Here is a 21,950-nt window from a genome sequence, read left to right as displayed (position 1 = left end):
GAGTCGCTGGGGTAGTTTCCGGATTGCTGCGTCGTAGGTCCTGGACAGGTTGTGGCGAAGTCCCCCTCCTCTGTTGAGCAAAGGTTCCTCCCGCCGGACATGTATTGCCTCCTTGACTCCTCTTTCAAACCACTTATGTTCTCTGTCGATCACTAGCACATCCTTATCCACAAATGAATGTTTGGCAAATTTGAGGTGCGTGTAAACTGCAGAATTGTTCAAACCTGAAGAACTGGGTCTACAACGCTGATACATATGTTTGTGCAAGGGTTGTTTAGTCTCCCCTTATGAGTCCTCACAGTCAAGAGTCTTTGCACTGGATGGCATAAACAAACTACCCGCACAGTGTCAACACCCTGTATTATAAATATTTTTTCCATACAGCTCAATACTCCAAATCAATATTCTATTATTGACACAGATATTAGAAAGTTTACATATGTATTGTGTTATAGGACGTGCACCTGGAACTTAACTAAATGGGCTAAACGCGTTCCTTTATACCTATAAAGTATAATTGTCATTCTCAAAATTAAATATATCTGAATTTTTACATTGGATTTCAAATTTTTACATTAAAAATGCAGTAAAAGATATCCACAGCAAGCTGCAAGGCCCCGCTAATTAGTGTACTGCTTTTCAAGTGAGCGTACTGGAAACAAAACCCTGGTTTAACCTGAAAACAAATTTTTTTCTTGTAATAGAAACATCATATGGGGTACTAGAGCATACACAAATCGTAATAATGTGTAGAATATAGAAACGCTGTGGTATCTCATATGATAGTCATGGTATGCTTAGCCTGAGCCGCTCGGCCATCTCGAACAAAATCGCAATGCGTAGCTGTTAAAAAACGAGAGGATTCGCTGTACTATCACGGCAATTTTTAACACAAAGATATAGGGATGATGACGACGTGCCCCGGCGACTCTCCTGTGACGTCACCGGTCAATAGTCAACAACCTGATCAGTCAGCCTGATGATGCGTCTTGGATGAGATGCGATACTGTTGCTATCAAAAAGAGTAAGTCCAGATGAACAGATTTAATACTCATTTTATTTTGTGCTTTCTTCTTTTATCTGGGACACTCAATCAGTTGAAAACACAATTAATCATCTGTTCTTCCTTGAGGCCCAGGGAGGACAATAGCGCATTTCTTACCTTCCTATGTTTATCGCTGACCCCCCTATGTGCCAATGCCTGCATTAAGCCTACAAAGTTGTTGTTACTGTGCCTCTCATATCTCAAGCCATAGAGGGCCACAAGTCGACATGCATCTACGTTCTGGACTTTGGTATTGGAAAGAAGAGCTCTTATCCTCTGAAAAACAAGTAATGAAAGTCTTATCACCAGAAATCCTTGAGATGGGAAGTTTTATTTTGTGCATACAACAGTTAAAACATATTGTATAGTCTGTAATAAATGACCGGGGCGTTGCAATTTTTCCAAGAGTAGGGCCTTTATTAGAAGTGAATTTTCAGTGAAAAAACTTAAAAAACAGGTTCAGTTTTCTGATGGTGCTCCTGTTCAAAGGAGAGATTTACAACTATACTATAATACTACTAATGGCGGTGCCCATGGAATTGTGTGGAAAAAGACATATTCATGGTAAATACAACAAAATTACACCCGTAAGTGCACGGAATTAGTGAAATTCTACCATAATAAGGCAATGACACAGATGGAAGTTTGAGTCATAATAGGTTTTGTCCATGCAATTTAGCGATCGTCACTGACATGACTGATGCAAGTTGTAAGCTTACTAACACGATATGGCATGAAAATGTTTGCATTTTTGTCAATTTTTCATAGAAAAATTGAAGGGGCATTTATTAGAGGGGGGAGCGTTTATTGCAGACAATATGGTATTTCCCTAGCAGAAATTCTATACAGCAAGAAGTGTATCAAAAGTGTATCAAAGTGTATTAAAACTATCAAACGGCAATTTGATACAGTTTTGATATACAAAGGGTGTATTTAAATTGTATCAACTGAAAAGATAAGGGATCAAAACTGTATCAAATACCACCTAATTGTATCAAAAATGTATCAAAAGTGTATCAAATTTGAACTTAGTTAATTTTGGCCATGCTTGTGGTGTATCAAAAGTGTATCAAATTGGATTTTGCAGTTTTTTAGTGTATGTAAAGTGTATCAAAATGAACTTAGTTCATTTTTGGTGCTAGATGTATATCAAAAGTGTATCAAATTGGACTTAGTCAAATTCTGGCTGCATACAGTGTATCAAAAGTGTATTAAATTGGACTTTGCCTGTTTTTTAGTGTATGTAAAGTGTATCAAATTGAACTTAGTTAATTTTTGGTGGCTAGAGGTATATCAAAAGTATATCAAATTGGACTTAGTCCAATTCTGGCTGCCTACAGTGTATCAAAAGCGTATTAAATTGGACTTAGTTTATTTTGGGTGGCTAGAGGTATATCAAAAGTGTATCAAATTGGGCTTTCATAAACTGACCTTTTGTAGTGTATCAAAACTGTATCAATAACTGATCACATGTCTAGATAATGACTCATCATTTTCAAATTTGCCCATGTGGCATGCATGCAGTTAACACCAGGATTTACATTTGGAAATGTACTGTATTTTAGAGCAAATTATGGTGTTTTATTTATCATGATGAAGATACAAATATGCTTGTAGACTGCACATTAGGTTACAATGTAGTTGTAATCAGGGACTGTGATTAAAGAGGATATTTTATTGACTTTGTTCTGATAAGGTAAGCTTACTATATATTATATATAGGGCCTCTATGTATATATTATTAAGCATGAATAATAGCACATGTCTGTATAGTAAAAAACCCTGCTGAATCTTTTTGTTATTGGTAGCCTTTTTGTCTCTTTTTTGAGGGTAACAACTTCAGTGACAAGCACTGCTTTCCAAGCAGGCCTTCTGATGTATGTATGTTCCATTTTGGTTGGGTTTTGCTTCTTTTTTGCAATACTTTCTCACACATTTGTCCTATTGCGTTGTAATTTTGAACGTTGATAAGGGGAAGTGCATTGAGCTGTTCCGTGATGGGGGAAAGTGCTAGAGGTCAGCATTGGCAGTAGAGGGCAATGTTGAATTTGAGCTTGATTAGACTAATTTCAAAATTTGACCTTTGACCCCTTAACTTTAAGCTTTAGGGTCATATGTATATAGTGTATATATAAAGTGTATAAAAAAACTGTATCGAAAGTGTATAAAAACTGTATCAAAAGTGTATCAAAAACTGTATCAAAACTATATCAAAAGTGTATAAAAAACTGTATCAAAAGTGTATCAAAAAATGTATCAAAAGTGTATCAAAAAAACTATCAAAAGTGTATCAAAAAAACTGTATCAAAAGTGTATCAGAAAACTATATCAAAAGTGTATCAAACGGCATGTATCAAAAATAGGGCGGTCCCACTGGCCAGCATTAGAATTGGAATGCTGATTTGATACAGTGACATATTTGATACACTTTTGATATAATATGTATAAAAGGTGTATGAAATGAAAGGATAAGAATTTCAACGCTAATTTGATAGTTTAAATTGGAACGCTGATTTGATACAGTGGCATATTTGATACACTTTTGATATAATTATGTATCAAATATGTATGAAATGAAAGGATAAGAATTTCAACGCTAATTTGATACAGTTTAAATTGGAACCCTGATTTGATACAGTTACATATTTGATACACTTTTGATATAATTATGTATGAAATGTGTATGAAATGAAAGGATAAAAATTTCAAATCTAATTTGATACAGTTTAAATTGGAACCCTGATTTGATAGTTACATATTTCATACACTTTTGATATAAATTATGTATGAAATGTGTATAAAATGAAAGGATAAAAATTTCAACGCTAATTTGATAGTTTAAATTGGAACCCTGATTTGATACAGTTACATATTTGATACACTTTTGATATAATTATGTATGAAATGTGTATGAAATGAAAGGATAAAAATTTCAAATCTAATTTGATACAGTTTAAATTGGAACCCTGATTTGATACAGTTACATATTTGATACACTTTTGATATAATTATGTATGAAATGTGTATGAAATGAAAGGATAAAATTTCAAATCTAATTTGATACAGTTTAAATTGGAACCCTGATTTGATACAGTTACATATTTCATACACTTTTGGTATAAATTATGTATGAAATGTGTATCAAATGAAAGGATAAAAATTTCAACGCTAATTTGATACAGTTTAAATTGGAACCCTGATTTGATACAGTTACATATTTGATACACTTTTGATATAATTATGTATGAAATGTGTATGAAATGAAAGGATAAAAATTTCAAATCTAATTTGATACAGTTTAAATTGGAACCCTGATTTGATACAGTTACATATTTCATACACTTTTGATATAAATTATGTATGAAATGTGTATAAAATGAAAGGATAAAAATTTCAAATCTAATTTGATACAGTTTAAATTGGAACCCTGATTTGATACAGTTACATATTTCATACACTTTTGATATAAATTATGTATGAAATGTGTATCAAATGAAAGGATAACAATTTCAACGCTAATTTGATACAGTTTAAATTGGAACCCTGATTTGATACAGTTACATAGTTCATACACTTTTGATATAATTATGTATGAAATGTGTATGAAATGAAAGGATAAAAATTTCAAATCTAATTTGATACAGTTTAAATTGGAACCCTGATTTGATATAGTTACATATTTCATACACTTTTGATATAAATTATGTATGAAATGTGTATCAAATGAAAGGATAACAATTTCAATGCTAATTTGATACAGTTTAAATTGGAACCCTGATTTGATACAGTTACATATTTGATACACTTTTGATATAATTATGTATCAAATATGTATGAAATTAAATGATACATTTCATTTGATACTTTTTTGATACATTATCTTGGCATTTGATACACTTTTGATATGTATAAAATGTGTATGCAATGTTAATTTGATACAGTTTTGATACATAAAAGTGTATGAAATGAGGGTTCCAATTCAAATACTTTTTATTTCATACATTTTTCATACGTATCAAAAGTGGGGTATCAAAAGTATATCAAATTTCAGCCAGGGTTGATACATATGGTGTCGAATTGGCCACAAAGAACAAAAGCATTTCCCACATTATTCCATCCCACTTTTAACATGGTTAATCAGGTCCAGTTCAGAGTCCACACCACCAAATCACACCACCAAGGTAAATGGCTGGTAAAAAAATCAGTGTTTTTATTGTGAGAACCACACCAGGGTTGATTTAATGGAAAAAAAGTTAGTAAAGAAGGCTGATGTGCCTATTTTTTTGTAATAGCTGTACTTTGTGGATGGTTTTCTTATTATCTAAGTATAAAAAGATTACATTCGTCACAATTCTGAAATTTGAGGCACGTTTTTTGTTCTTCTTCGCCATATGACGTCACTACAGTGTGCTGTAAGATTGACAGGATGTACATAGTTTTTGACGCGTCACTGCGAAAAATCAAGCCGCTTACCTACCCAATATGTGTTGGTTATATGGTAGAAGATATCATAAACATTAGGTAAAATGGTGTTTTGAATGAACCAGGGAGGTTTAACAATGAGAAAACGACCAATTCCTCCATACCTTTTAACACATAAATGAATAGGAACTCTATTTGGTGGAGTGGAACCTTCATGCTAAAAAGGAAGTAAAAATGAAGCCAAAATGTTACGTTTTTTACTCAAAATCTCCCAATTTTCTCTTCTTACCTTAAGTGCTTCATTGTGGTCTGATTGACAGGCAAGTTCTTGTTCCACCTCAGATACTTCCAACAGATTATGTTGACCTACTAGTCTTGAGAGTTCCCCTACTACTGTCACATGCTTAGCAACTGTACCGGACATCTTCTTGAATTGTGGGTAATTCTCTACAAACGCCTGCAAAATATTTAAAAAAATATTGAAATTGAAATTGTATCGGTTATTGGGGAAACATTGACTTAATTGTTTAGCAGAGTTAGGCCTAAAAAAGAAAATTGTTTGATTGGCGTAACATAAGAAAAAAAATAGGGTAGGTCGGTCGGCAATTTTTTTTTTTTTTTTAATATTTTTTACACACATTTAAAGCGGTAAATTGCATATGATAAAGGCCTTGGAACTTTTTTGTTTCTTTTTTTTAAATTTTATTTATTTATTTTTATTTATTTTTATCTTTTTTGCAAACAAGATAAGAAAAAAGTCTAGGGTCTGCCCTTTTTTTAGGGTCGGTCAGGTTACGCCAATCAAACAATTTTCTTTTTTAGGCCTTATCAAAGGTAGAAGTGATGAACATGCACAGCAAAGAACAAAAGCATGCACAATATTTCTAAACAATGAATCATGCTCATTAGGCCTACAATGTATTATTATAATACCCATGCTACTTTTATGCTTGTGTACACTTTGATTAACAAATGCACGTTAGAATATGACCGTTGCTAAGTCAATTGGCTCACGCTTTCTTTGTCACGAACCACTGATCGAAATGATCACAACGCAAAGCCTATGGCATATCATAATTCGGAACAGTTGAATGAGCCCAGGCTTGAACCAATAACCAATGGTTACTAACGTGCACTACGGCAGCGAATTAAGAGGCTGAAAAAAACCAGACCCATTCTTTTTGTTAGCTAATTAAAGTTCTTTGCCAAGACCAAAGGAAAAACTTACGTTTTTTCTGCTGACAGTTTCGCCAGAAACCTTCTGGCTTTCTCAAAGCGATTGATGTTGATCAATCGCTTTGAGAACGCCAGAAGGGTTCTAGCGAAAGTGTCAGCAGAAAAACGTAAGGTTTTCCTTTGGTCTTGGCAAAGAACTTTAATTAGCTGATTAAATCAACAGACCTGATGAACCTCTTCAGCCATTCTTTTTGTGTTGTATTTGTCCTACTTGTTCATTTTGTGTTTGAAGAATTAAAGTTTTTCGGCAAGGTTCTTCATCGGTCTGGCGATTTGGCACTGTTTACAGCGTAAATACAGAAGTCGGCTACTTGAATTATGTCATCATCACATCGGCACCTCATTTACCGATCAAGAACTATGTCAAATACTATAAGTAAGTGAAACCATGTAAACCATTTTTCACCCTGATGTGGCAGTGACATCAGTATGCATTTCAGTAGGCGCAGTCGCATAGATGTGCGTGTAAAACAGCTGCCTCAACGCGTTTACATCACTGCCACATCAGGGTAAAAAAATTATAGAGACCACATTACCTTCATATCTGCAATGGATTCAATCTTCTTCTGACTCTGTGATTTCTTCTGGAAGTCCTCCATCAAATCCTTAATCTTGGCACCTATCTCGCCAAAATTATTGTATAAATTCTGCATAAATAAAATATTGGTATCAAAAAGTGTTAGATTTTCATGCCAACAAAAACCAAGAATAACTGGGCAACTATTATTCAGTCTAGACTAGACTATTTGCAGTCACTGGGCCACAGTGTCGACACCCTATATTATAAATATAAACTTAATAATCCGTTGGTGAGCGACGGGCGAGTGGTATTTCACTGAACGAAAGAAAAGGAGTTTTATCTGATTGGCTAGCAATCGATCGCTGGATCGCTCAGTGGTGAACTACAAACTCAAAATGGAGCTATGTATTCAATTCGATTGAAATCGATATTCTATTATTGACGCAGATAAAGAAAGTGGCATAGCGTGTATTGTATGACTTGTGATTTAATTTTCTAATACATGTGTTCCTTTATAGAACTGGAATTCTCAAACAGTTGAATATATCACAATTTTTATTTTGAAGATCAAATTTGTTACTTATAAAATGCAGTAAAATATACCCACAGCAAAATACCGGTCCCTGCTAATTAGTTTATTTAATTCCCAGTTAGTGTATTAAAAATAAAACCTGGGATTTACCTGACAACAAATCAAATTTTCTTGTAATAGAAATATCATATGGGATACTGATCATGCGCAAATCGTAAAAACATGGTATGGTATGCTTAGCCCGAGTCGCTCGGCCTATCTCGAACAAAATCACCATGTGTAGCTGTTGAAAAACTAGAGGATTTATCTTACTATCACTGCAATTTTTGATACGAAGATATAGGGATGATGACGCTGTGTGGGCTAACATCACAAATCCTCCAAATGACTATCTCGGCAAATAAAAATTTTCTTCTCTCCTCCCTCATCCCCATGTGGCACCAAGAGGGACACATCCCTCCAATCGTATGCTTTGCCACCCCTCACCACCCCTACATGCCCCGGTAGGGGTGGGGCAAGTAGGGATGGAGTGTAAGAAATCAGGGAATGCCCAATTTTCAAAAGCTGTTTCTGATGCCTGGTAATGCATAGACCACAGTCATGTCACCACTCCTCCATTCTTCCCATTTTCTCCTTTCTTCCCCATCCTTCTCTCCTCTCTATATCTAATGTTAATTCCGTCTACTCACATTAGCGTAGAATTCATCTTGTTCAGCTGACAGCACAACTTCTTGTAAATCTTTGGAAATCCCAGGAACATTGGACAGGTCTATACGATTGTTTCTGATGCCTAGTATCTCATGGACCATTGCTTGGTAAGTCCACTAAAATTTAGCAAAGAAAGAAAATGATGCAAATTATTCCCAAAAGATATTCTTTGGCTGCTATGAAGAGCAGGGTTAAAATTATAGGCCCAAGGTGATAGGTTGAGATCACTGCGGGCCTATAATTTTAACCATGATCTGAATAAGGCAGTCGATGTTTATTTTACATACCTCATTAATCTAGATTTTTGTCATCTGATTGGTTAAAAGGCCTATTTAATTGCTCATAGGCCATGGCAAAATTTACAATGAAAGTGAACCGATCACGTCACCGCAACAGGCAGCCAGCGCGTCAGCACCGTGTGCGTAATGCGAACATGCCATCGTGCGCGTAGAATTTGATCGGGACGCACACCGATGATGTGTAAATGACTATTCCCGGGGAATAGTCTTTCTAAAAGACTATTGCCCAGAATAGGTCAGCTTTTATGTAATTCTTAAAAAGGAGGGCATAGCTAATTCAATGACTGCACTTTTAACCAATCAGATGACAGGAATCTATATATGAGGCATATATTAAAGAAGATATATTTTACACACACAATATGTATGTGTTTTAGTAAAAAAAAATCCTGAGATTATTTTAGGGCATAAATCTTGATGGCGATAGTTTCGAGACAGAATTTAAAATTTGTATTTAACAAATTGACCCACCACAACTTGACAATCAATTTGTACTATGATTGCTAATTGAACATTTTGTCTGCATTTTTAGTATAAGGAGTGCTTCAGGTGGGACTTTACTTTACATATACTTAACTCTCTTCAAGCGGGTGTCGACTGCAGACGACAAGTTTCAAAGAAATTTTAAAAATTCAAAAATTTCAGAAATGTAAATTTTCATGACCATATTTGGAATCAGCATGAAAAATGCATTAAAATGAGAACAAACACGCCTAGTATTGATCCAGTAGTTCTTACGATAGCTCTTGATATTTTGAGAAAATATTTCAAAACTTGAACTTTTTCCATTAAAGCGCATGGCTATACGCAGAGCATTAATGTCAAAGCAACACCGCCATTGACTTACTCACCTGGTTGAGTAACGTGTGTGGCATCACCTCGTCTGTCTAATACTAGCAATAATGGTGCTACATCTGTCCTTCGGAAGTCAAATAAACCTGCATCTTTAGAGATCACTTGCTGAAAATAAAATGGACAATTTGCATAACCATAAAGGGATATTCGGTCATTTTGCCAGCAAAATAATTTCATTTCAATTTTTTAATGTGGTTTTTTACCACTATGAATGCTCGAAAATGCTCGGATATTGGACTATACCCTCCGAGTACTTCGCTTCATTTGATTTCCCATACACCTTGACAGTTACAATATCCCCAATGGGGGGGGGGGGGCAGGCATAGCATCAAATGCATCTTAAAGTTGCCTGCGGTACATTGCCACTAAAAAAATGAGGACAGCCCCCCCCCCCCAATTGTAGCTAGGTCCTCCTTGTTCATCTTGAGAAAAGGTTAGTGTGTCCTCGTTTGGCAGCAAACACCATTAGACACAAACCTACAGATATTAACACAGACATGTTTTGGGGTTGTTTTTTTTACCCAGGGACATCGGGAGCATTACACAGTACACATTTTATGCAAATTACAATCTTATTTATCCTATCAACCAGGGACAGATTTTAATATCACCAATATGATCCACACTCATTATAATGCATTTCTAGGTTATTTGCAGCCAATTGCACATACCAGGAACCATGGACGTCCCCGCTGCCCTGATTTGGTAAAATGATCTAACTTGAAAATCACTGTTTCGAGAAAAAGAGCTTGCTTTTAAGTTTGAATACTTGACATTTTTTCTTTTTGAATAAAATAAATTATTAAACACATCTAATGTCTTAGAAAATATCAAAATCTTTTTATTTGCAAAAACTTTTGAAATGACAACCATTTTTAGGAAGTTAAGATTGTTTTACATTGTTTTACCTCGGAAAATAAACATAGCGAGACTCATTAATTTGGTAAAATGATTTATCTTGAGGTTGTTTTGCCCTGTTATCATCAATGCGTTAGGGTTTATCTGACGCTCTCTAGAGGGTCTTGGCTAATGTGGTAAAATGATCTAACTTTGAGATAGCTCATTTTACCACATTAAAAACATGAAAACTGACAAAAAAGTGTCAAGATAGGTTCTGCTATCTCCAAAACGAAGCATGGTAGTGAATAGTGATTTGAGGATGTCACCAATAGAAAGAGCACCCTCACATTACCCAAGATATGGATTTATCTCAAAATGTCCAAATTTCAAGTTAGATCGTTATACCAAATCAGGGCCGCCGGTCCATGAACATCCATGGTTGAAATATTTAAGTTTCATAAAAATGTTTGCACTTGAGGGTGATTACATTAACACACACCCCATTTCCCCCACACCCCCACCCCCCACCCCAACACCCCACTCACCTTGACATTCTCAGCTAGTTTCTTGGCCATTTCTGATGAGTTTTGATATCTAATCATTGGACATTTCTTGAGAGATAGTAATACTGCTGTCAGGCCTGCACAAACTCTGTTCTGAATTCCGGCATTCCATGTTTGACCCTATCACAAAGAAACATACAAATTGTGTTCATTGTTTAATATATAGGCCTACCATTTTGACCTCTTAAGTTCAACTTTCCTAATTAGGCCAAAAAAAAAAGGTTTCTCTCAAAACGCGGGCGCATTTGTAAAATCATGCAATTTGAAAAAAAAAAAAGAAATGCGGACATCTGTTTTATTTCTTTATTTTTTTTTTTTCATTTTTGCCGGAAAAATTCGGCGAAAATCCGATTTGTTTTCAAACCACTTGTGAGCTTTGAGACAAACCTTTATTTTTTTTGGCCTTATCACAACTCCTCTGGTTAGCCCCACGGAGCTATTAAAGATGGAGAAGAAATAGATTACGTAACGCATTGAAACCTTGTGCCGATTTGAAATCTGACAAGCTATTCATCGAAAGGTACCTTTTGTTTGGGACAAAGGGCTTCCTCCATTAAATCGGTAAGCTGACCCGACAGTGTATTAACGCTTTACCTAGCAGGCTACTGTCGACAAGTGATCAAGCGGAAGGCGTGTGAAAGTGGCGTCTGGAGCGAACAGTACCTTTTGTTACCATAACACACAAGGATGTGATTGAGTAGCCGTAAGCACAAAAAGCACACATTAGCCGCTGAGTACAGTTCGTGATCACCCCACTGACTTCAGGTGCTTCATTTAAATAAATTGAATGCGCTTGCTGAATGATTACACATCAAGGCTGCCATGTCTACATGTCTATAGTACTGTATAATGGTAATAGCAAGAAGGAGAATGTCATAAACAGTGGCGTACTGAAGGGGGGCAGCTCTTCTGTGAGAGGTCTTGGGAAGGGATGAGGGAGGAAGAGGTGAAAGAGGGGATATGAAGAATGAGAGAGGATTGGAGGAAGAGAGAAGAGAAATAAATAAATAGAAATAAATAAATAGAAAGGTAAGAAAAATGATAGGAATGAGAGGGGACAAAAAGTAAGAGGGGATGGAGAAGGGAAGGGAGATAAGAAGGAGTGATACTTCAAGGAAAGAATAAGTACAGAGAAAAGAAAAAGGAATGACAAAATGTAGGCCTTATAATAATTATTATAGAAACTAAACACAGCCCCCCCCCACATAGGCCTAACGCTAACAGCACTAAAGGCAGCCATTCAATGATGTCAATGCCTTTATGCGTTACGTATTTAAAACGCCCAGTCAGATGTATTTAACACTTGCCAAGCACAAGTCACCCAATTTCGAAAATTGGACGTTAAATGTACACTCTCATGAATATTGATTGGCAACATTTTCCAATATGTCAGCGCTCAAATCGGACACAATAGAACAATAGCCCATTCAGTGCATTGGTTATGAACATTTCCATATTTGGCCAGTTCAAGCAAACATGGTACAAAAAAACCCTGCCAACAGGACCAACCATTATTTCTGGAGGGGTTAAATGCAGTTTTCAATTCTTGGATTATAAAATGTTATTTTTAAAGCATTTTATTGTTACTGTGTATGCTCATACTTGTTGGTAGATAAACAAGCAAAGTAGATTCAAACTGTCAATCAACACAAAAATATATGTGATGCGATCAAGCAAAATCAGTCGGAACTCGGAGATATTGATTTTGAGATACAGCCAAACAAAGGAAATATTTCCCTTTGTTTCCTCTTGTTTCGGAAACTCTTTAATTGCTCATATCTTTGGAACTGGTTGTTCAATTTCAATGAGGTTTTTTGCAAAATTGAAAATGCCTTGAAAATGCTTTTTACTCTCCTATAAAAAAAATGCAAATTTAATATTTCCAAGTTTCGACTGATTTAGCTTGATCGCATCATTTGAATCAAATTACAAAACACACTCAAGCGCTCAACCATGATCAAGGACTTGAGCTCCCTTCATTATATAATGCCCTAATTCCGATCAATAGAAAGGACATCAAAGATCGAGAGCAGGACTTTCAACTCCATCAGTTCATCATTGGTATACACACTGAAATATTGAGGTAATTATCTCCATATGTTTGTGTTGAATGACAGTTTAAATCTACTTTGCCCATTTTATTGTTTTTTACACCATATTTGTACCTGTATTTCAATTTCACAATCGCCACCTTTTTTAAAATCCTTGTTGATCAGAATGCATCAAATATTTTCTTCTTGTGACTTACCCTAGCCGCGCCGACTATATTGAATGAAAATACATGTGGACTGACAGCAATATAATCACCATAAAATTCCTGAAAAATAAACAAATACACACATTACTGCATATTATGCATGCTATAAGGCAAGTAAAAATAAGACTCAGTTTACATAGAGCCTGAGTCAATTTAAGTCGTAATTGAACTTGACTTTGTTCTGTACCTGTCGTCGTCAGGTAGAGGCAACATCGCCAACCAAACAGGGTCACTGAGTTTTTAACTCAACTTCAGAGCAACCCGGAGCAACTTTTATCAAATTCAAACAAATTTTTCGTCTTGAAACAGTGAATGTTAATATAAGTATTATATACTTTATTAATATATTCTTGTTCATTGATTGGTTAAAAGTGGATCACATGACCAAAAATAGTTCTACCATCAGTACTCCTATCTGTAAATAGTACCTCTAAGCCGTAAATAGTACTTTCAATGTCCCCGATGAGCCGTAAATAGTACATGTACCTCCAAGCCGTAAATAGTACTTTTGACCATGCCTTCCGCATGCTCGCATTCGATGTGACGGAACAATCCACCCACGCGAAACTGCCATGGCGTGATTTAGCACTGCTGTAATTGGTTAGCCCGATTTTAGCCTATTCGATCTTTTTGAAGGGCAAAATATAGGTTGTGCTTAAATTGGTCATGCTGTTCACTCAGGATAGAAGCTGGAGAGTCAAAACGTAATTTTCTTTTAACCAATCAATGAATAAAGAACATATTAATGAAGTATATAAAACAAATATATACTGCCTTTATTTGAAGTTCTGGTTAAAACTATGGTCCCTCGTTGAGATCAATTAATACTATTTTCCTTTGGGGGCTGCGCTGCGCCCCTCCGGAAAATAGTACTAATTGATCTCACCTCCGGCCCATAGTTTTAACCAGAACCTCTCATGGCAGTATATATTTGTATACTAACTTCCATGAAGGGTTTCTATATATGAATTCTAGGAAGGTCTACAGGTAATATGTGACCTGATCCAGTCCACTCAGGCTAAAGTCATATTTTTTCAAAATTGAGTTATGAAGTTATATGAAGTAAAAAAAAATACGTTTCTATCAGTCCAAACCCCATTTTTATAGCTGATTTGGTTGTAAAGTTACATATTTTTTAATGTCCATATAGTCTTAATTATAAACCTCATAGATTCCAGTCATCTGATTGGTTGAAAGTGCAGTCATTGAATTAACTATGCCCGCAAAATGAACTATGGACCGGTCATGGAAATGAACTATGGACCGGTCACGTGCGACCCGATCAAACTGCGCATTCGCAACATCCACGTATCTAAAGGTCAATATAATAAATTGCTAGTCTTACTTGTACTTCTCTCACTACTTCTTGTTCATCTGCCTCCGCTAAAGTTTTCACATCACTTTTGCTCACAACATTACTGAAATCTGTGGAAACAAACAGAAAAAGCATATTTTAAATTTTCATTTTCATTTCAATTTTATTTATGTACACGAAAAAGCCCAGATCAGCCCTTGAGCTGGTCTTCCCTGGGGCCATGTTGCTACATAAATTTACATGTTACATTACATCATTAATCAAGGATATTAAAAGTAAATGGAAATACAAAACAAGTATAAAAACTATATATGACAAAGTGATAAAATATAAATTAAACATGATACAAAGCAAGTACAATTGACAAAGTAATACGGTAACCAAAAGCAAACATTTATGCAAAGTTCAATTCATAATTACAGTAAAGCAATCTCCTGAACCATAGACTGTAAAAATCTTTTACAGTCTATGCCTGAACGCAGCAGATCTATCGCACAACTGTGCTTCAGCTGAGAGATCGTTCCATAGATAAGCACCCCTATATATGAAAGACTGCATTTCTTAAAGTTATTTGAAGGAAAAGGAACATCAACATTATTTGGATTACGCCTGAGATTATAATTATATTCCTTTTTCTCAAATAGCATGCAAATATTATCAGGAAGTATGTTGTTTGTAACCCTGAACATGAACTCTGCCAAATGGATGTTTATTATTTCAGCAAGTGTCAACCAGCTGAGTTGATTAAGAACTTCAGACCCTGATGTGTCCCAAAGAACATTGCAAATATATCTAGCAGCTCTTGCCTGCATTCGTTGCAACTTAATTGAATCTGTTTTGGTACAATTACCCCAAATTATATCACAATAATTGAAATGTGGTACAACAATAGAGTTGTATATAAGCTTGAGAGCATTCATGGGAACTAATGACTTAGCCCTCCTAATCATAGAAATACTCCTGGCAGACTTCTTCAACAAATAATTAATATGATCATGGCAATTTAAATTACTATCAATCATTATACCCAAATGGGTGCAAGAGAAAACTCTTTCAATAATATCACCATTAATATGAACATTCAAAATTATCATTAATCATCATTAATTTTAGCCAATCTTTGTGGTGTTCCAAGCATAATAAATTTAGTCTTATTTACATTCAAACTTAGTTTATTATTGTCAAGCCACTGTTTCATTGAAGAAAGGTCATTATTAAGGTTATGTACAATATCAGCTGGGTTTTTGCCAGCACAGTAAATAATGGTATCATCACCATACATGCTGAACTTAGTAAATTTAAGACAGTTTGGTAAATCATTAATGAAAACAATAAAAAGGAGAGGTCCAAATATTGAACCTTGAGGCACTCCGTAACTAATAAGATCAAAATCAGAAAGAGAACCATTAACCGATGTAGCTTGGTTTCTGTTTGAAAGATAACTACTGAACCAATCAATACTGTATTTGCTAATTCCATAACACTGCAATGGTTTACAGTATCAAATGCCTTTTTTAAATCAATCATTGATACACCGATAACATTACCATTATTTATATTGTCAAACCAATCTTCAGTTATTAAGGCAAGCGAAGTTGAAGTAGAATGTGAAGGGCGAAAACCAGATTGGTATGGAGAGATCATATTGTTAGAGTCTACATAACTATAGAGTTGATCAAAAATAGTCCTTTCAATAATTTTCGATACAACTAGTAAAATAGAGATAGGCCTGTAATTGTTTGGATCAGAATGCTGGCCACTCTTGTAGATAGGTGTGACTTTTGCTTTTTTCCAATTTGTTGGAAATTTGCACGTCATAATAGAATAATTTATTATGTGAGTCAAAATAGGTGCAATTACATACGCTCCTGCCTTTAAATCATCTGTATAATGTGACTATTCATTGGCTGAAGATGGGTGTACCTGGCCTCTGGACGTGGTGCTGAGGTGGATAAAGTCTGACTGGCTCCAAGCATTCAGGGGAATCCAGTCAACTGGCCCTAGCAGGAATGTAATGACCCCCGGGTCCCGGGGGGGCACTCGAACTTTGGAGGTGATGCGTATGTAGGGCTGTTAAGACCCCTTTTTCAGCATCGCTGTCACCCAAAGACCCCATATTTTTTACAAACACATGCTCTGTCACCCAAGGCCCACTATTTTTCCATTTGATCTGTCACCCAAAGACCCTTACAAGTTCAATATGAACAGCAACTTTCATTTATCACTGATAGACTACTGATTTTGTTACTTATTTTGAAAAATCAAAGAAATTTGAAGCGATTTAGAAACTAGAAATCTGATTTTCGAGGTTTCTGTGGCGCTGTTTCGGCTCTCACCCAAAGATTCCATTTAAAAAAAGGTCATGTTCTCACCCAATGACCCCATATTTTTTACATTTTGCTCTCACCAAATGCCCCTTAGAGCGAAAGTGCAAGCCCTACACCTATATCCATTTCAAATTGAAGTGCCCCCCCCCCCGGGGTAATGACACATAGCTGTAGCTGAGTTAAAGGGGCATTTCGTGATCCACAGCCTCATCCCCCACTTTTCTCAAAAAAAGTTGAGATTTTTATATCACTGGAAACCTCTGGCTACATAATGTTTATGTACAAAATATTTCTTGCAGATTAATTTGTTTTGCAAAGATATCGTGAAATTTGAATTTCGTTCTGGTGCACCAGAACGAAATTACAACGCATTGTCTATGGAGCAGTGTAATACACATAATCATGCATAACTCGCAAACGCATAAAATCGGAATCAACTGAAATATTGGGAATAGGCTTTTTTCGTGGATATGTACTGGAAAATGTCATAAAAAGAGGATGCTAGGATCACGAAACACTCCTTTAAGCTCAAGAGAACTCCATACAACTTTCAGATTGTACCTTCCCTCCCCATTCTGGAAGTCAAAAGGGCAAGAGCTAGCACCCCACTAACTTTATCTGTGCCCAGTACTGATACCAATAATGACATTCCAACTTCAACTCCCTCGGTCTCGCAGTGTCATCGCCCCGATATATTCATGGCAGAAATCGCCATGGTAGGTTGAATCCACCGTCACGCATGGCCATTTTGTCCAACCTGTTTAATAGTTTTGAGACGCATAATGGGCCGAAGGACATCTAACTAAGGCTACAATAGCCCGGTGACTGACCTCTCTGTGTGTAAGTGAGCATGGTATACGCCATAGTTCATCTGCTTTTAGACTACCTCCACGATTGGCATACACTGCACTATACAGTGTGGGTCAAAAACAACTTTACCCAATTTCAGAAGGTGGTTGCTTGAATTGTAGAAGGGCTATTCACAATATTGTTACATATTCTGAATGTATATCTTTCTAAAAGTATGTGATGAAGAAATGAAAGCAAAAGAAGCTAAATAAACAAAATGGTGCTAGTTTTACGTCCAAGGGTCAAAAATCACTTTGTCCACACGTAATTCAATGGTATGTGCAGTGCCATGAATAGATGCACAGCAGGTCTGAGGTTACAATTGAATACCTGAGTGGAAGAAGGGCCCAACTCCAATTTTTTACAAAAATGAGTTAGACTCAGAATTTTATTGCCAGCAGACTGTTCTTCCTTGTGTGCGAAAGATGAGCCAAAATCCACTCTCCAAATAGTCTTCCACGTACACTTAATCATGGTTTTCATGGAAGAAAGGCCCAACTCCATGTAGTTGGGCCCTTCTACAAATATTGGATGAAAGAGGAATTTTGTTCATCCATGGAAATCTGCTTTTCACTACAATAAACTTTCTTGCTAGTATAGCATATTACATTCTTCTACTCGTGCAATTAATGGATAATTATCAAATTTCTGTAGCTATTTATAACACATCTGCTTACGGAACTGTATCTTGCGTCTTGTACCTTGTATATTAGTGGAAGAAGGGCCCAACTCCAACTTGTATTAAGACCTGTACAGTACCGTTGCAATTGGAAACATCATATATAATTTCGAATGTATGTAATATTGTATGTTCATGTATTGAAGGTCCCCGGAAGATGAAAACATTCTGTCTATAAAACTTTTCCAAATATTATAAGTTTTTTCTTAATATCTCAAAAACAGTTTTGATGGAGTTGGGCCCTTCTTCCACTCAGGTATTCAATTGTTTTGCGCATATTTGAAGAGAATTGTTTTTATCTTTGCAGCGTGAAAGCTGCATATCATGACGAAATATCGGTCTTGACATTTAAATTAAATGTTTGATTTATTTGATTGTGTTATATAAAATTGCTGAACAAATTTGTGCGTATTCCGAGTGGTTCTCAATCTCATTCTTTATCGAACTCGCCATTGCAAGTGATGCAACACGACAGCTAGTAGGCCTTCGCGTGAACAAAGTTAATTTTGACTCTTTTATTTAAAACTAGTGTCACGTTTTTAATTTAATACATTTTTGGATAGTTTTTTCACCAAATACTCTAAAAAAATGTTCTTTACGAATATGTGAAAACAATTTGCAGCAGACTTTTCAATTTTGAGATATAAACCTTTTAAATTGGGTAAAGTTGTTTTTGGCCCATACTGTAGTTCGGCACATATAAAATCAGAATTTTTGTCAAATTTTTGAGTTCAAGACGCAAGCTTCTTTCTCAAGATGCTAGCTAACGACTATCGTATCCGTTGATGAACATATATATTCAAGTGCAAGGAACCAAATCTGGTTTCTTGAGAGGAAATCATTTGCGGGAGATATTCATCATTTTCTACCCCGTTATCCAAAGATTTTCGGTTTAATATCAAATTGTGCATAGCACATTCATATGTGTATCGATCCCGGGAATTGATTTTAGTATCTCTGCAGTACTAAGTTATTATTAGCCAGGCGATGTCGATGTGTCTCACGCCCTCTGTGCTCGCAATTGGGGGTTTGGGGCAATCGCTATCAGAGGGAACTGATCCAGTTCTAGGCAGCAGCAAATTGGGAACTCATCATGAATCCATATGACCTGTCTGACTCTTTTGGGGGAAGCTGGTGCACTTAAATTTTGGAGGCGATGCGTATAGACCACATGTCACATGGGAAAACGCAGTAAATCGCAAGCTTTCTTAGCAAATTTGTTGGCGATATTTGGCGATTTTAGCTGATTGATCAAGATTTGAAACAATTTTGTAAAATTTACCTCAGTTTGCTGTGGTTGTTCAAAATTTAACACAATTTAGCATCATTTTCAGCAATTTACTGTGTTTTCCAGCCATTTTGCAGATTTTAAACTTTCTTAGGAGATTTCAGTGGTGATTTTTGGCGACTTTAGCCGTTTGACCAAAATTTGAAACAATTTTGTCAAATTTACCTCAATTTGCTGTGATTTATCAAAATTTAACGCGATTCATAGTGATGGGCCAGAATCATATCCAGGCTTCAATCCTGGATACACCAATTCTCAATATTACTTATTAGTATTTGAAACTCAAAACTTGACCCCAAAGTAGTACAATAAATCTTTGCGTTATATTTGACCAAGTTCTTTGCACAGCTTAATGGAACAACTAATTCATCATACTTTTGTTCTTATCCAGTCAACACAGGACAAACCCACTGGTGCAAAAAGTACAAAATCATGCAAGCGCTGTTTGCGTTATTTTAAATGCACTAGCTTGCACTGGTATCATCCCACACATGAATTATTCTCTTATTCAGAATCACATTCCTTCCTGATAACAATTGTAACAATTGTTTAACATACAGGTATTTATATAGAACCCCCCAAAGTCATTGGTGTAACATGATACTGTCATTTGTCATTAATTAATTTTGTAAAATTTGTAACTTCTAGACTCATCACCAGTGCATCTAGATCAAGTCGACCACCCATGATTGAATGAGGATACAGACAGACAAGACTCCAACAAGGTAAGTACTTGGATAAGTTGGACACATATTTACATAAACCTACTCAAAATAGCCCTTACCGCCCATTCATTATTTGGGCGAAGGGAAAAGAAAAGGATTGAATAAAGAAAGAAAATGAATAGAAAAGTTGTTCTCCACTACATGTGTATGTACACAAAATTTCTTGCAGATTAATTTGTTCTGCAAAATTATTATCAAAATTCTGGTTAACAAAATGAAATTACAACACAGTGGCCTGTGTCTCCATCCTTTGAATGGCGATGACTGTGTCTTTGCTTTAAGCACTTTATTGATGTTGTGTATTGTGCAGCTGGCCTGCTACAAAATGTATATTATGCACAGTTAATATTTGTTTAATTTTTTAGCTAAATTCATATTTTGTAAATTGATGGTTTTTACACATAATAATGAATAAGGGCCCATATTGAAATTCCCTTACACAGGAAGGTGTGCGCCATCCTGCAGCTTTCCTGTGCTACATGTAGCCTTCTTTTGTTAAAATCCTTGGCAGGGTGTATCACTGATGCATATAATCCATCCGTTTTATGACCGAGCTTTCCTGAGGCGCGCGCTTAGGGAGGGGAATCCTGCCTCCTCTCTGTGTTAAAACGTGGTAGGGTATGTATTTCAATATGAGCCCTAACTCACATAGATATAAAGGTATAAATATAAAGTTTATTGCACAAAGTAACATCTGTGCCATGACCTTTATAAATATTTATCGCTGATTTAATAAAGCTCTGAATTTGATTTTCATAGCCTCCATTGAAAACACAAAAAACCATGGTTGAAAAAGACAGCCCGTGGTCTTGGGTTGTCCTTTGTGGTGTGACTTTTACATTCTTTTTGGAGATTGGTACAATGAAGGCATTCAGTGTACTACTACCAGATCTACAGGAGCAACTGTCAAGTCAGACTTGGATTATTGGTTCTTGCATATCAATAATGACTGGATGGGGCTGCCTACTTGGTGAGCAAATGAAATCAGTAAAACCATAATGTTTGATTTGCTCCACAGCAACACCCTCAGTATTTCTTGAATTTCTACTTTTTGCATGATTGTATTGCCCAATGGTGTTCTAAAATACCACATGAAAGACTAAGCCTGGAGTGCTCTAATTACAGTAAAATATAAGGTGTATAATAAATCCGGAGATCTCTGGTTTTATTCTGAGCTCACCAATCGAGTGATGGCTGAACACATTGCGTGCGTGTGTATCATTGAATCAGTGACGTATCAACTGTGTGCTTATCGCTATTCGTCTTATGTCTTGACGTATAAACTGTGTGCATTTTGCTATTCATCTTACGTCTTGTTTGAAAGCCCCAGCTGTGTGAAGCTATGCCATGATAATAATACGATCGGCAAGCTAATACATACATTGTAGGCACTGGAATGAAATTCTATTACCGGTAATATGCAAATCACACATTATGGCTTTAAAACAATGCAAATCAGGGGCGGCTGATTTACATGTACATGTAAATCA

The 21,950-nt window shown here is 35.9% G+C and overlaps 1 protein-coding gene across 1 annotated transcript in view; it reads right to left on the bottom strand.

The window, feature by feature from the left end:
- LOC140145052 (vacuolar protein sorting-associated protein 45-like) overlaps positions 1-21,950 on the bottom strand; it is an 88,920-nt gene that overhangs the window by 6,921 nt on the left and 60,049 nt on the right. Inside the window, 9 exon segments of the mRNA XM_072166839.1 lie at positions 1,163-1,321; positions 5,757-5,924; positions 7,240-7,350; positions 8,445-8,579; positions 9,614-9,629; positions 9,631-9,722; positions 11,003-11,140; positions 13,269-13,337; positions 14,623-14,702. Of these exon segments, the coding sequence (XP_072022940.1) occupies positions 1,163-1,321; positions 5,757-5,924; positions 7,240-7,350; positions 8,445-8,579; positions 9,614-9,629; positions 9,631-9,722; positions 11,003-11,140; positions 13,269-13,337; positions 14,623-14,702 (968 nt within the window).

The sequence above is a fragment of the Amphiura filiformis genome, unplaced genomic scaffold (assembly GCF_039555335.1).
Source record: "Amphiura filiformis unplaced genomic scaffold, Afil_fr2py scaffold_122, whole genome shotgun sequence".
NCBI lineage: Eukaryota > Metazoa > Echinodermata > Ophiuroidea > Amphilepidida > Amphiuridae > Amphiura > Amphiura filiformis.
The sequence above is the reverse complement of the archived record's forward strand: the minus strand, read 5'-3'. Positions and strand labels throughout refer to the sequence as shown.